A 14,677-nucleotide genomic window follows, 5' to 3' on the forward strand; every position below is an offset into this window, starting at 1 on the left:
CTTTCTTTAATGATACCAGTCCAATATATTCTGCTTTTCATATTTATTACTTGCAAACAAAATATTCAGCTTATTACTGTGGTGTCCAACAGATGCATCATCACCGTCTATTCGTACATTGAATCCTGTGAGTCCTGAAGATGAGTTTATGAGTTCTTTGTTTATTAGTTTATAATCCATGTGTTAACACATAAGAAGAATTTAGATAACTCTTCTTCACTCTGCTGCATCTTCGTCCTCCTTCTTTTTCATCATTTCTCTGACCGGTGGTACAAGTATGGCTCCTCAGCCCCGTCTTCGTCATAGCCGCCATAATGCCCCCCCTCGCTGCCTCCTCTCCCTATGTCCTCAAGGCAGTGGATCCCCAGTCTCTTCTGCAGCTTCTCTTCCTGGTGGCGGAGCTCCATGGAGTCCACCAGGTCGTAGATGTTCTCCAGGGACCACATGGGTGATGGGAACCACGCCTTCACATCACCGTCCTTCCCCACAACCAGCATGCTGAAATAGTCCTTACTGATCTTCAGCTGTTCTCTCAGGTTGTTGACCATGTCACGGGATAACGGCTCAACTGCACTCTGACTACGACCTGGAAGAAGACCGACAGGGGGAAAACTTTGTAGTGCACTTTGCAAAACCCAATAAAAGGGATTAAACAAGACTAGTCAGAATCCTCAGTTCAACCTTAGATTAGATAAGATCAAATTGTTGGACATATCTCTGTATATTTAAATTGATATGCACAACAATGGCAATAAAGTTTCAGTCACTGTCCCATGCACCTGGACTGCCCCACATGACTGTGACTCACCGTTTAGGGGAAATAGCTCAACAGTTCCTGATGCTTTGTCTCCAACTCCAATCAGCTTCAACGTGGCAAAGTGGCGAATACCTGAGGAGAGACCCACACATGCTTACTGGGTAAATGCAAGTAACAAATAGCTGTGGTTGGAAGCATAAAACAGTACATTAGCATATGAATAAGAATGTACCATAGCACAAATAATGTAATACATGTATGTAGATGCATTTTTTTTTAAAGTTATTATATAAGAATGAGACAAAGACAGTGTTGTGCTGGGTTGCCTCTCCCAGTCCTGGAGGTCAGAAGGGAAACCTGACTGTTAGATTTCCATATTGCACCAAAAAAAGCTACAGAGCAGACAGATAGTGTATTGTTCAGCAGACATAAGTGTGGTATGCTACTGACCCAGGTGACACTGCTGTCCACTGAGAGCAGAGACCTGCTGTTGGAAGAAGTAGTCGTCTTCAGAGGGAGCAGAGATGAGGAGCAGTCTCCTCTTAGACATGAACCTAAACAGCCATAAAGATGGTGACATAAGACTGACTGTTGTGGTATGAGTCAGTCAAGGCCATGGCTTTTAACCAGACATGATGTATTGAGACACATTTTGTGTAATAATATCTATAACTAAACAACAGCTAAACTTATCTTACTATTATTATTTCTATGTCTACTATTAGCCAACACTGCCCCACAAAGACAGAGAGAATATGATCAAAGGGAGTATCAACAAACAAAACTAGTTCTTTGAGACTGATACATGACAGTGATAACAGTTAGGTGGCTTCATCAAGGCTAGCTGTGGCTATTTTTAGCTAGCTTAAACAGGATTGACCGTTTGGTTTGGTTGTAACTTTATATTAAATGTGACATATTATATAGAATTATCCTATGGCCTAATAAATATATAGTGAAATAAAGGTCAACAAGTCAAAGTTTTGTCTTAACTAAATACGTAGTTTTAGTTTTGTCTTTGTAGAGCAGAACAGTTCTAATAGTCCACCAATAATGAGGACATGTGGAAATTATTCAAATTAAGGAAAATAATAACATCAGGGCATGTTAGATATAGACATTCCCACATCACAGAACTCTACCTGAGCAGTGAATTCTCTGCTCCAGGCTGTTGCTTTCCTTTGAAGCAAGCAGGAGGACTCTTCCTTTCCTTTTCTTTTTCTGAGCGCCTTGAGGGAAAGTTGTCAATGTACTCAAACAGAGCAGGACTTGACGGAGGAGCCTCAAAGACTCTCTGGGGGAAGATAAAAGCTAATTAGGCAAGAAAAAAACACAGAGAAGCAAGTCTAGTCACCCGTGGTCTTTGCAAGCCTACATCAGCAACAGTTCCTGATATAGTGTACAACAACAAAAAGAACATTGTAAGAACACAGCTATAACAGCAGGATTACTAAATGATGCTGTATTCTTCTAGAATACAGGAGGAGGCTTTCTTACGTTGGCCTTCATGTCGTAGTCTGAGACAGTCATGGAAAAGAGGTCAGACGACGACAGGCCGAGCTCTGCTCTCAACAAGGAGATCAGGCCTGCATCTGAGAAATGTTCCGATTGGTCGCTGAGTGGATGGTCCAACTCTGAAACACACAAACGAACAAAGTTTGCACCTTCAAGGACAGTATTTATTGCACAGCTTTTATTTTGGATTTCCAATACTTTGGTTAACAACCATCAGTCATAGCTGTAGTCCCTGTTTCCTGCTAACTGGCAAATGTTTACATGCTAACACGCTAAACTAAGATGTGGTATCATTGATCTCAAAGCAGCACTGTGGTTTTAGTGCGGTCTCACAGAGTCTCTAGCATGGCTGTAGACTCTTAATCTTGTTTTCCATTAGAACAACAGCTGTGCAGCCGCTGCCTCTCAAGTCTCGGAAGTCAGAAATACCCACAGCGTATAAACTCAACACAGCACAACAACAAAGGTTGGCAGGACAATCACAGAGCAGTTTGCAGCAGATTTTTTTAAAAAATAAGTCAAGAAAAGAGGATGAAAAGCATGAAAAACACCAGCATGAGTGCAGAGACTGTTGTACTTCACAGCGCATTAAACCTTTGCTGCTGTAACTATGGAAGCACCATATTTGCCTTTGGTCATGCTTTAGTAAAAAATACAATGAGTTCCTCTTTTTGGTTATTCCAACAGTAGTTGTATCTATAAAAACAAGATAATACCCACACATTATTTTCGTTGGATCACCTCTGGAGAGAATCTAACCAAATGTTTCAGATGCAAATATTCAAGCATATATCACACACACACACAGAGGAATGTACAAACTCCCTACCGAGCTGGTGGTGCTGCAGCGTGAGCGTGACGTCACTGCCTTCACCCACAATGGTCGCCACGCTGATCTTCCTGATAGCGAGGTCACAGTGTTGCTTCTCATTCTCCTCTTTCTGCTGGATGTACAGTGTTGCATCTCTGCTGGGTGTTGAGATCAGCTGGTACCGGGACAACACACACACGAGCAGATACATCACTCCAGATGAATGATGGGAAGGTGGCAGATCAGGAGCAGATTTGTCTTAAAAGTCCAGTGTTTTGCATGCATTTAGTATAATGTGGATGACACTGTACATAAAAAAAGCAGGCAAAAGGAAAAAGTTCTCACCATTAATCTTCTTGTCCCCCTTAAATTGTTCAGAAACTCCTTCAGGGCTGTTTTATCCTTCTCACTGGCCTCTCTGTTGGACTTTTTCCCTCTGCCTTTCCCTTTCTTCCCTTTCTTCCCTTTGCCCTTCTTCTTGGAGCTCTGTTTTTCCTGTGTATCCTCCTTTACAGTCTCCGCTTTTTTATCTCCACTGTTTCCCCCCCCATGTCTTTTCTTTTCTTCTTCAACAGTGGAGTCAGGCCTGCAGTAGAACAGAAAAAAATGAGGAGCCATGACGTACCAGATGAAAACACAAAAACTATGCAGGGTTTGAGTAAAATCAATCAAACATCCATAGTCTTACATCTACGTTGTTTGAAAAACTGACTAAAAATATGAAGACCACACCTGTTTTTCTTCACTTCTTCACCACTCTTCAGCACAGATGGAGGGCTGTGCACTTTTTCCTGTCTGTCAGAAGTGGCCTGACCACCACTGCTCGAGTCCTTTCCCCTCGTGGACCCCACTGCAGGCACCTTACGGATAACAAACCTCGACCGTCCACTCAGTATATCCTGTATCTTGCTCTTCAGGGCTGCTTTTTTGTCCAGGGGAATTTTTCTTTGTAATGCCACAACAGACGTCACATTCCCTCGCCTCTGAGGACTTAGCACCATCTTCTTCTTCATCTTTTTCCTTGTCACCACAACCTTCTTTTTAGTGGTTTTACACCTGAATTAAAAAGCATCAAGGAGCAAGATTAGTTAGAGCCTATGCTTTTTAACATTGATCTTATCCAAACAGAGGGGTGTGCTTTGCTCAGATTGTGAAGCCCCATGCAACAAATTTGTGCAACCCTGGCAAATGTGAATAAAAAGACTAAGAGTCTACAGCCATGCCAGCTGCTCTCTGAGGCTGCGCAGCGCTTTCGGCTAAACGCTGACATGCTCACAATGACAATGTTAACGTGCTGTTGCAAAATAGGTGTAAATTTTATCATGTTCACCATCTTAGTTTAGTGTGTTTGCATGCTAACATTTGTTGCATCAGCACAAGATAGAACATGCCGCTGAGGCTGAGGGAAACCAAAAGATCACCAAAGTGATTACAGTTCGTCCTGAGGAGGAAATGAATATGTCCATCCAATAGTTGTTGAGATATTTCACTTAAAACCTCAAATGTCAACCTCATGGTGGCGCTAGAGGAAAAGTTAAGGAATCACCATCTTGCCATGGACTCGTCATCTGGGGACCACAAATGTTTATCCAAACTTTCTGGAAAATTCATCACATATTTGTTGAAATATTTCAGTCTAGACCAAAGTGGACTGACTGACCAGCAGACCAACATCGCCATCCCTCAACTTTGTCGCTAGCATGGTTGGAAATGGCTTGACTTGACATGTAATTTTACACCATATTACACCCAACAGTACACCCATAGCCAAGCATAACATGGATAATCAGCTAAATGTTCATAGTTTATCACAGTCTTGCTCACTTTTTTCCACCATTTTAAATTGAAAGTGGACTGAACAAAGTTGTAAAACCCTTCCTGACTTTTCCATTAGTACAATGAACAACACAGTGATATAATAGAACCTCAAGTTGGATCCTTTTCTGGTCATCTTCTCCAGCGTCCTCATGGGGAATTGATCAATGAGCTCCAAAACTGCCTCAACACGGACCGGATAAGGGAAGCGCTCACTGACCCGAAGGTTCTTCTTCAGAACCAGCATGGTGAACCCTTGCTCCTGAAACAATTGGTTCAAAAACTCCAAGTCAAGGTACCCACAGAGAAGAAACTTTTTAAATTGAAAGAAATAATCCAAATATTCAGTAACTTGTTTGTATCTTGTCAAGAGATGAACTGGTTACCTGATCGGTCAGCTCCAGATAGTGCAGGAGTTTGGTAACTGTGTCAGGGTCCAGGTTCTCTACTGTAGCCTCTCCTTGGAAAGTTGTTTTCTGGATTCGACCTTCCATCATGGCGTTCTGGATGATGGTGATGATAAATGTGTCTCTTTCTGCTAGACGGCAGTTCAGCCCTTTCTGAGAAAGACAGAGAGAAGCATGAGAAAAAAAGATAAAAAGTCAGAGGAGGGATGGAAAGGAGATTCCTTATATTTTTCCCAAATTAATGACGAAACAATCAATATGGTGGATATATCTGTATATACAGTACCTGCTCCATGTCTTCCAACTGTTTCTCCATCATACGAAGGTAGTGGTCACTGTATGAAGGGGCTGTTATCACCCACAGTCGCTTTTTACCTGGAAGGAAGGAGGGTCGTGTTGGTTCTGTCAGTATGTAGACAGACAGATAGACACATCAGCTGATCACTTCATTCGCCTTGCCTGCAAAGTCAGCCAGGAAATCCAGCTCCGGAGCCAGGTTCAATGATGACTCTCCAACTCCCCTGTTGTCTCCATGTTCTCCATCTTCGTCCAACCCCAACCCCTGCTCAATTCCTGGAGGCAGGTCTGAGTAGTCTCCCCAGTCCCTTACATTAGGATCCAGGTGATCCTTGGGCTTGCTGCGACTGATGCCCGGCCAGGCATTGAGCAAACTCGGGTAGCTGAGGCTCCACAGGGCAGCAAACAACAGCAGAGGCCAGTGAGAGTTACAGAAATGAAACATCCTTACTGACACGGTTGAGCGGTTGGTGTGTTGATCAGCTGGAACTGGCTAGCAGCTCACAAATACTCCCCTGGATTTATGTAGCGCTGTGTTCACCACTCTTAGGCAGCAGCGCTGCATCTGTTACACACAAGATGGATTCGCCAGCTGTTTAAAAGTGATTTCAGACTTAAAAAGCTCTCGATGATCAGTCACAAAACTCCCAGCTGAGAAGTCTCCATGCTTTGAATCCAGGTTCAAAACCTAAAGGCAGAAGCATCCCTGAAAAAACAGGTGGACCAAATCTGACATAATTCTGATAGATAAAAGGACAGCAAACTGCAGTGATGTTAACCCCTCTCACAGCACAGGCAGACTGACTGGAGAGGGTTGTTCTCCTGACACACACACACACACACACACACACACGCACACGCACACTCCTGTTTCACATTATACCCCAGGCTTGTTAACAGGAAACTCCTGGAATTTTCGGTGACTTCAAAGCATTTTCTTGCTGAAAAATCTCTTTGTTTCTCCCTGTCTCTCTCTCTGTCTGCCTTTCTCTCTGTCTGTCTGTCTGTCTGTCTCTGTCTCTCTCTCTCTTCACAAACACACACATTCTCTGTGTATGTGCATGTGCTGCTGCTTTGTCTCACAATAGACTGCTTTGTTACCAATAGAAAAGCAATCACTGACATATATAAACACTACATGCTCACATACCGATATGCAGGTGGATGCCAATGAACCCACATATGTGTATTCACACACACACACACACACGCAAAAACACACACACTCATTGTTACTTTACATGTTAATAGGACAGTAGTGGAATTTGACCCACTTTGTCTTTGATGAACTAAATCTCCACCTGCCTTTGGGCAAGTTGGGAGAAAATGTCCCTGCGCGGATCAGTACAGTATCAAATTATTTGCTTTATTATACCAGGATTGATTGGATTTGACAGTTTTGATTGTAAAATATGTCACTATTCATCAGAGTGGCACCAGCTTGAGTGATGGTAATCACAAACTGTTGCAGTCTGCCTCACACATGAAGGGAAAAAAAGAAAAGCAGTTAAAAAATTGAGTGTTGAAAGAATGAGGGAGTAAAAGTGGGAGGTTAGGAGTAGAGCAGTTCAACACAAAGCCATTTGTTCAACAGGAGTTAAGGCTTTTAAATGAAGGGAAATGGCAGGAACCATAAATAACGCCAACGGGCTGACAGATGCTGCAGTATAGGAAAGTTCACACCAGTTCAAAGTTCTGAATCAGAGTAAAATGAGCCCACAGGTGAGTGAACTCTGAAGACCCTCTGCCAGGGAAAATGTATCCATCCCTGAGTGGCAGCTATAAGTTTATTTTCAACATCATATGACAATTCTAAAGGGTCTTTATTCCATCCTTAATTTTCAAAATGATAACATGAGGGAAAAAAAGGAGACAATTTAAAGAAAAACGGATACACAACCACTGAAAACAATGACTTTCAGGGGGCGTTACAATCCGAAATGTTCTTCCACCTGCTTCCTGACCTAAAAATGACATGTGTTGGTTAAATTTATAGTTTTAATGTCACTGAGGGAGAAGAAGAAAAGACGAGAGATTATAGAAGAAAGATGTATAAAGCAAGTCAATTAGAGGAGTTTTTAGGGTGAAACGCTGAAATGAGAAACAGGCGTAGCAACAATGCATTCCACTCTCTGAGCCAGATAAAGAGAACCAGATGATCAGTATATGTCTGTGTGTGAGAGAGTGTGTATATTGATATATATGTATATATATAGGATGCTGAACCACCTTCCACGCGTCTCTACTCATGCAGAAACACACCAGAGGAATGAGGGAACATAAACAAGCTATCATTGACAGTTCACAGTGTAACGGTGCTGGAGAGGAGAGAACAGACTCCACGGCAGTGACCTTCTAACACTGATACTTGGACTCATGCAAGTCATCAAACATCCAGAAACGTGCTCCCCTAAAGCTAAAAGCTCAATGATAATTAACTAATGATAACTGATGATAATGATAAGTCATTTTATCACTTCAGGTTGTCAGTTTCAGTAGAAACGAAACTTAAACAATGGAAGAAAATGACTTAATGACACAATGTAAAGGTAAAAATGCACCCCTTAGTGGAGAAATGTGAGTCCCACATGTTCGGACATCTGTGCCATTGCTAGTATGGTGAAAGGAGATGAGGAGTCCAGGACGAGGGCCGGAGGGGGCCGGAGGAGGCCGGAGGGAGCCAACCAGAGTTCAACTAGGGGTGAAATCCTGGACTACAGGCAGTTTGATGGTCATGATTCTTTCCACAGTGTAAAGTTTGATTCTGTTGATGATATTTTCCTTTTATGAAGACATGATAATTCTAGAAATTTGTTTAAAATATTGCTACATGCATGAAATTACCAATTCAGATAGATTAAATTATACATACAACATCTATTGATTAAAAACCTCCTATCAGCGACCCCACACCACGATCCAAATGACTTAATATCAGAAAACACTGGATTTGATTCAGTGGTGTATGAGTATCTGTATATTTAGTATAAAGGATAGAAATCACAGCATGACACCTAATAATAATATTCTATACCCACAATAAGACCACATTTTTATCCAACAGCGCAATGGTGGATATAAAATAGTAAAAGAGCGCCCCTCAGTGGAAACAATGCAGAAATGCATCTTCAGTGTGTTGCAGTTTTGGGACGCCATTTCTGAGAGAGCTGTGGACACGTAAATGTGCACATTAATTCATTTCTTTGTCATTTGCACATGTATTTGTATGTAGTTGTAGCTTGTCTTCCTGGAAATCTACCGCTGCACATGCTTCCAACAGACAGTTTGAAACATAACTCGTCCTTTAATTAAGCCTGAATAGATACATAGGATAAAAATAAAAAAAAAAATATGAACATTAATGTTACTGTCAATTAATAAAATGCTGAGGTGACTGTTACTCAGACATATATGTATGCATTTCTTTTTTTGTTTGTTTTTGTCAGGGCCGGTCATGCCTCTTCGGTGACGGCACATCAGAAGTCATCAGATATCCTCTGATGCGGCTCATACGATCCAATAATATTCCAATGCCGGCCGCTTCCCCCGGACATCTTCCGGGTTAACGCCGTTCGCCTGTGCTGCACAGAGCCAGGAGCATTGGCAAAGGTCAGTCGAATTAAGTGCCGCTAACTTTTCTGCTCTCACTTTTCATCATGCATTTGTCTCTGATTGCATCGGCCTGCGGGGGTGTGAGGGCTTTTTGACTCATACGTCGCTCTCCTGCACAAAACAGATGTGTCTTAGCTGCCAGCTAGCGCGCTAGCTAGCTGACGTTAGCTTTCACCCCGCTAGATCGTTGTAGTGAGCGCAGACAAAAGAGTGAAGAGCTGCCCGCCTGGATTAATCTTGTTGATGTCTGACTCATAGAGAAACGGCACTGAGCACTGGCCTACCGAAAACACATTTAATCCTTCGCGTTTTACACTGCAGCCCCTCTGGGTGACACAAAGTTGGGAGACAGTATTTTCGAATGGACGCCATTGATTTAAACGTTGTTTTATGGGTGACTTATTGGGTCATTCCGGTGAAGATGTCAGAGGTTTATGGTGACAGCGGTTGAAGTCGTGACCCGTGTCTAACCCGGCACATTCGGGACAAGGCAGGAAACATTTGCGGTTTGAAACCCTGATCAGCCTTTAGCAAGGTTATTATGAGTTCATGTTAATGTTAACCCCACATTTTAAGGAAGCAGCAGGTTTTGGTGACGTGGTGGTTTCTTTTTTTTCTTCGCTTTTTTTTTTTTTTTTTTTTCCTGACATGAAAAATGAGTCCTGAACACAACACACATTGGGTCGTTCAGGCTGAACAAAGCGAGTACTTTTCAACTTGGACCTGGGGAAACTTTCATTGACAAAATAAATAAATGACATCTTTGACAACCTATCAAAATGCTTACCTATTGTATGCTTAGGTGCAATTCTATATTGATCTTTTGACCATGTTTAAGTCTACCAGGTAGCTCAGTTCTGCCACCAAGGCTCCAGTAGTGGCGTAACTGAGATACAGTTGATTTATACAGTTTTTATGATGACCCTGAGATGTCATTTTTATTGTGCTTTTGTCCTTATTTGCATAATAGGACATGCCTTCCAGGGCTGCAACTAACAATTAGTCATTGTCAAATAATTAAACTATTTTTACAATCAACCCAAAGATATTCAATTTACAAATTTTCATATTAGAGAAGCTGGAACCAGTGAATGCTCGCATATCTACTTAAAAATGACTCACCAGTTTCTGCATTAGTGGTGTTTATTGTTTTCAGTGTCTCTCTCTTTACTCTGTGTACACAGCTCAGAGTTTATTGCCAGTCCATTCTAGTTTAAACCCACTAAACTACACCAGCCCAGCTGTCCCAGTCTATCCCAGCTCCATTATCTCCCTTTAAAGTAAACACAGTGTCCCACATGCTGTTTACTGCTCACTGGACACTCACTGGACTGTGATATAAAGAGGTGGCTGTGGTTGCCCATGATCTTATTCATGTACAGATTTGTAAATTATTGGGTTTTTTTTTCTTTCCAAAATGATCCTTGCAGAAAATGGACAAAAATACACATATGCTTGTATTCCAGCAAAAACCTATGGCTGATTCAAAATGTGGCTCCAACAGGCAGAACTTGTGTTGATTTGGGTACTAATGCATGTAGGAAAGTCTTGTCTTGCTGAAAGTGACCTGTTGAGTAAACATATATCATCGTGTGTGTATGTGACCTAGAAGGGAACAGGGTTGAACATATTTCTGAGCTTTTCAGCACATCTTATATGCCAGACGTTTTAAAATGTGAGATTATGTGCACTGGATGTGGGGAAATATTGACACTCTTTATTTTCCATCTCACACATTTTCACCCTCCTGATATTCTTTACCCATAACCCCCTCCCCCCTCTGTCCGTTGGTGCCCTTATCTCCCACCCGTCCACAGGAGGGGTGCTGTCTGTCCTGTTGAGCTCCTCCTGGTGTGTGAGTGTCGGGTGTGTGTGCACCATGGCAAGCCTCCTACGTGTTGTGGCGACGAGCTGCTCGGCCCCTGCGTTCAGCCGGGTGCCCTGCGTGAAGCTGCAGAGCGGCCATGCTATCAAAACGTCATGCCTTCGCTTTTTCAGGACCCATCAAGCTCTCGGACGATGTGCCAGTCCAGGTAAGACACGGGACTCACATGGTGGTTTCATGAGTGGACATAATAGAATAGTCAGAACATCAAATGCTACAGTGTGATTTGGAGAAATATTTAATTGTTCAGCAGTAATAGAAAGCATGAAAGTTGTGATGGTACACACTCTGTCCCAGTTTGACAGCAACATTTAAACCTTTTTCAGACATCCCTCAGCAAATAAAACACTTATTTTTTGATTGTGTGTCAGGTTTTGGACATTTGATTGATTGACAACATGCCTGCAACAGCTACGAGCTTGCACAGTTGCTTTAAATATTGTTCTTTCTCGATTGCTCATTTGGCTCGTCGTTAGCATCTTGGAGCTACTATTGTTGAGATCGCACGCATACAGATGACTCATGAGCTACACTCTGTTCACCCTGCAAGCAAGAGCTTTGAACAGACCTGAGAGGTAAAAGGCTGAAATTATTTGTCAGTCAGCAGGAAAATGATCTGTAACTGTTTTGATAAGGAATCAATGATCCGAGCTTCTCAGTTAAAAGGGTTTGCTGCTTTTCTTTGTTTTAATTTATTTACCTAAAAGTAAATGAGACCTTGAAGGAATGATTGTATTCTTGGATGCCAGGGCGATTTTTCCTCCTGTGGAGATCAAAACTTTAAACACTTGCACAGCTGCTGAGGTGTATAGATACACGTTTTACCACCGATAGCGACACCACCTGTAGCTTCTGTGTGCATTCTCATGTACGTGTGCATCAGGTGCAACATGGCAGGTGCAAACCAACTCACTACAACACAGAGTGGATCTCAGCATTAGAATGGACAGACACATGTGCTGTTCTTATCATTGTCCTTCATTGGCCTTGGCAGCAGTTCAATCAGATCTGTCATTGTGATATAGATATGCTGTAATGTAGAGCGCTACCCATTCATTCATATTTCTTTGTTTATTTTTTGCATGCCTTTTCCTTTTTAGGGTCGTTGTAATCGTTATGAAGAAGATAATCTCCTGTTTAGGTAAAACAGAGATAAATAAAACCAAACTGAGGACATCCTGTAACCCCATGCTGTTGCTTTTCCTTTAACTCGTCTTAAAAGTCAGTGTTGCTCGCTGCTGTTGCTTTGAGTCCCAAGGTCACATTTAGGATACTGCAGCCCGCAGGCTTTATTCTCCATTTTCCATGCCCTCACTCTGTGCGTGCGTGCGTGCGTGCGTGCGTGCGTGCGTGCGTGCGTGCGTGTGTGTGTGTACTTTGAAAGCCAGTGCCAGCTGGTTGCAGGTGCCTCACGTCTGAGCCTGCTGGGCTCACAGTTGTGCTGGAGGTCTCTCTGTATGTTGAAGGGGGGCGCTTGTGACCTGGTTCATGGGGACATCTCTGCAGTTCAGCTGGCTTCAGGAACAGCTGGCAGCGTCTATTCTGGACGCATGGGTGTCAGTGTATAGGGTTGCAGAGGAGAAGAGGACGACAGCACACACACTTCATATAGATGTGGCCTCTGGGGCGCCTATAGACGTACAGCATAGGCCGAGGCAGCGTGTTGATGTGAAACTGGATTGGTGAACTATGACGTGGACAAAATGACTCTGTGCTCTATGAACATGCTGTTACTGGCTTTCTCAAACCTTGAAGCGTTACCAGCTTAGATGTGCTGAAGAGGATTATTCACGGGACGAGTGTGAAGACATTTATAAAGTAATTATGCTTCGTGATTAGCAGATGCTACCTATATAGATCTGTCTATATTCACATTGTGTCAAAACACTGACTGACAACAAGGCACTGCAAGTGTGTTGGTGGGGACGTGTTGTTTCTGGTGTTTGTGAGAGAGAGAAATATTTTCCAGGAAGACAGGTTTGAGTCATACAACAAGGAGCTCAAAGGGTTATCGGACTCAAACGCTGCACAGTGGTTTTATAATACTGTAAGGAAGATTTTATAACTTAGGAAAGTTATCATGTGTGAGTCACTCTACCCTCATTGAAATGAATGAGGCTTTTTTCACACTGTGCTGATGTTGCTGCTTTGAACATGTGTTGAGACACTGTGTGTATCCTTGAGGCCCAATAGAAGTGTTGTATGTCCTTCCTCATAAAATAGTTACAAATATATTTTTGGCACTTTAACGCCACCAAATGTTGAACGATGGCATGGCATGAAACAAGTGCAAGTGTTACTCGTGGTCAAAAACCTGGTGTCTTAAAGCATTACAACAGATGGGAGGTTTCAGTTGACATCTCATGAAATCAGCGCGTTCGGAAAAGTTACAAACCTCCCACCATTTCAAGTCAATATGGTCAAAATGCTGTGACACTGGGAAGAAGTGGGGTCCTGTTTGTCTCTCAGGCTCGAGGATAAACTTGGAGTTTGCCTTTTGTTTGATGTTTCACTGGAGCTGAGGGTCCGGCCAGGCAGGTCATAGACTGTATGGGCATCGTCTCTGTGACGTGACCCATAGTTCCTAAAGAGCCATTGTAAAGCTCAGTGACGGTGGCTCTGGTCGCCGCCATCTTGGCAGCACCTGACTCCCAGCTAATCCAAATATGAGCGAAGAGGTGGAGCTGAGGCGGGCTGAATGAAGCATGGTGTCTGAAACCTAGTGGCCAGCTGTCATTCCTTGATCATGCAGAACTTTAAACCTTATTTTAATTTGAGCGAGGTAGTTATATAAAATCCACCCACAGAGGTGGCCACTTGGTCAGGCTTTACTTGAGGCCCTGGTTTGTGTTAATACCCATCTTGCAGTTAGGCTTAGCCAGCAACATTACTAAATGCCAACATTAAAACTAAATGAAAAAATGAATGAAATCTTATAGAAAAACATATACATATAGATCTTTGTTGTTATGTAACTGAGGCACTCACGTTCTATCTGGATATTGTGCTTTATAGGTTATCATTATCTCTATTGTGAGATTCTCTTTGAGTACAAATATGTCGAGTCCAAACACAAGATAACACTTGGACGCTGCTGCTCTTCAGAGTATTTTCAGACTCAGAAAAACTTTATTGATCCTCGAGGGGAAATAAGGTCACATTACAGCTGCTCCCATTCTAGAGTAGAAAGATCTATCAGTGTAGAGAAAGTATAGAAAAGAGACAATAAGAGTATGTAAACACTCTACATTATACAACAATATATATCGAAAAACACATATGTAACAACTGTGTAAAAATATGTGCATCAGACTACGATATATAACTACACAGTAATAACTGCAGTATTGATGCCAGAGTGTACCAGAGTAGGGTTTTTATGGGTATGATGGTGGTCAGGAGTATCTGCTGCTGCCTGCTCATTTTGAACTTTATCTGAACTGCATCTTGCTCAGTAATATGATAAGTGTGGGACAGAGAGCACAGCTCGGTGTCTCCGATTTCTTTATTGGCACCTGACTGCTGGATGTGTTGGGCCATACAGCACATACCGTGTTAAGTTGTCGTTTGCTGGCCGT

At 42.5% G+C, this 14,677-nt stretch overlaps 2 protein-coding genes across 2 annotated transcripts in view; one reads left to right on the forward strand and one right to left on the reverse strand.

Moving 5' to 3' along the window:
* Window positions 1-106: 106 nt before the first annotated feature.
* ccdc80l2 (coiled-coil domain containing 80 like 2) lies at window positions 107-6,089 on the reverse strand. The gene is made up of 12 exons (XM_076758609.1): window positions 5,765-6,089; window positions 5,592-5,680; window positions 5,285-5,458; window positions 5,009-5,160; window positions 3,816-4,139; window positions 3,429-3,669; window positions 3,102-3,258; window positions 2,255-2,391; window positions 1,900-2,051; window positions 1,208-1,311; window positions 809-889; window positions 107-586 (listed from the first exon to the last, which is right to left on the reverse strand). The coding sequence occupies exons 1-12, from the start codon at window positions 6,045-6,047 to the stop codon at window positions 252-254; spliced, it is 2,229 nt and encodes a 742-aa protein (XP_076614724.1). The 5' UTR covers window positions 6,048-6,089; the 3' UTR covers window positions 107-251.
* Window positions 6,090-9,076: 2,987 nt separating this feature from the next.
* nnt (nicotinamide nucleotide transhydrogenase) overlaps window positions 9,077-14,677 on the forward strand; it is a 31,514-nt gene continuing 25,913 nt past the window's right edge. Inside the window, exons 1-2 of the mRNA XM_076757932.1 lie at window positions 9,077-9,211; window positions 11,032-11,247. Coding sequence (XP_076614047.1) covers window positions 11,094-11,247 — 154 coding nt within the window. The 5' untranslated portion in view covers window positions 9,077-9,211; window positions 11,032-11,093. The remainder of the gene's footprint in view (window positions 9,212-11,031; window positions 11,248-14,677) is intronic.

This window comes from Chaetodon auriga, chromosome 19 (genome assembly GCF_051107435.1).
Source record: "Chaetodon auriga isolate fChaAug3 chromosome 19, fChaAug3.hap1, whole genome shotgun sequence".
Taxonomy (NCBI): domain Eukaryota; kingdom Metazoa; phylum Chordata; class Actinopteri; order Chaetodontiformes; family Chaetodontidae; genus Chaetodon; species Chaetodon auriga.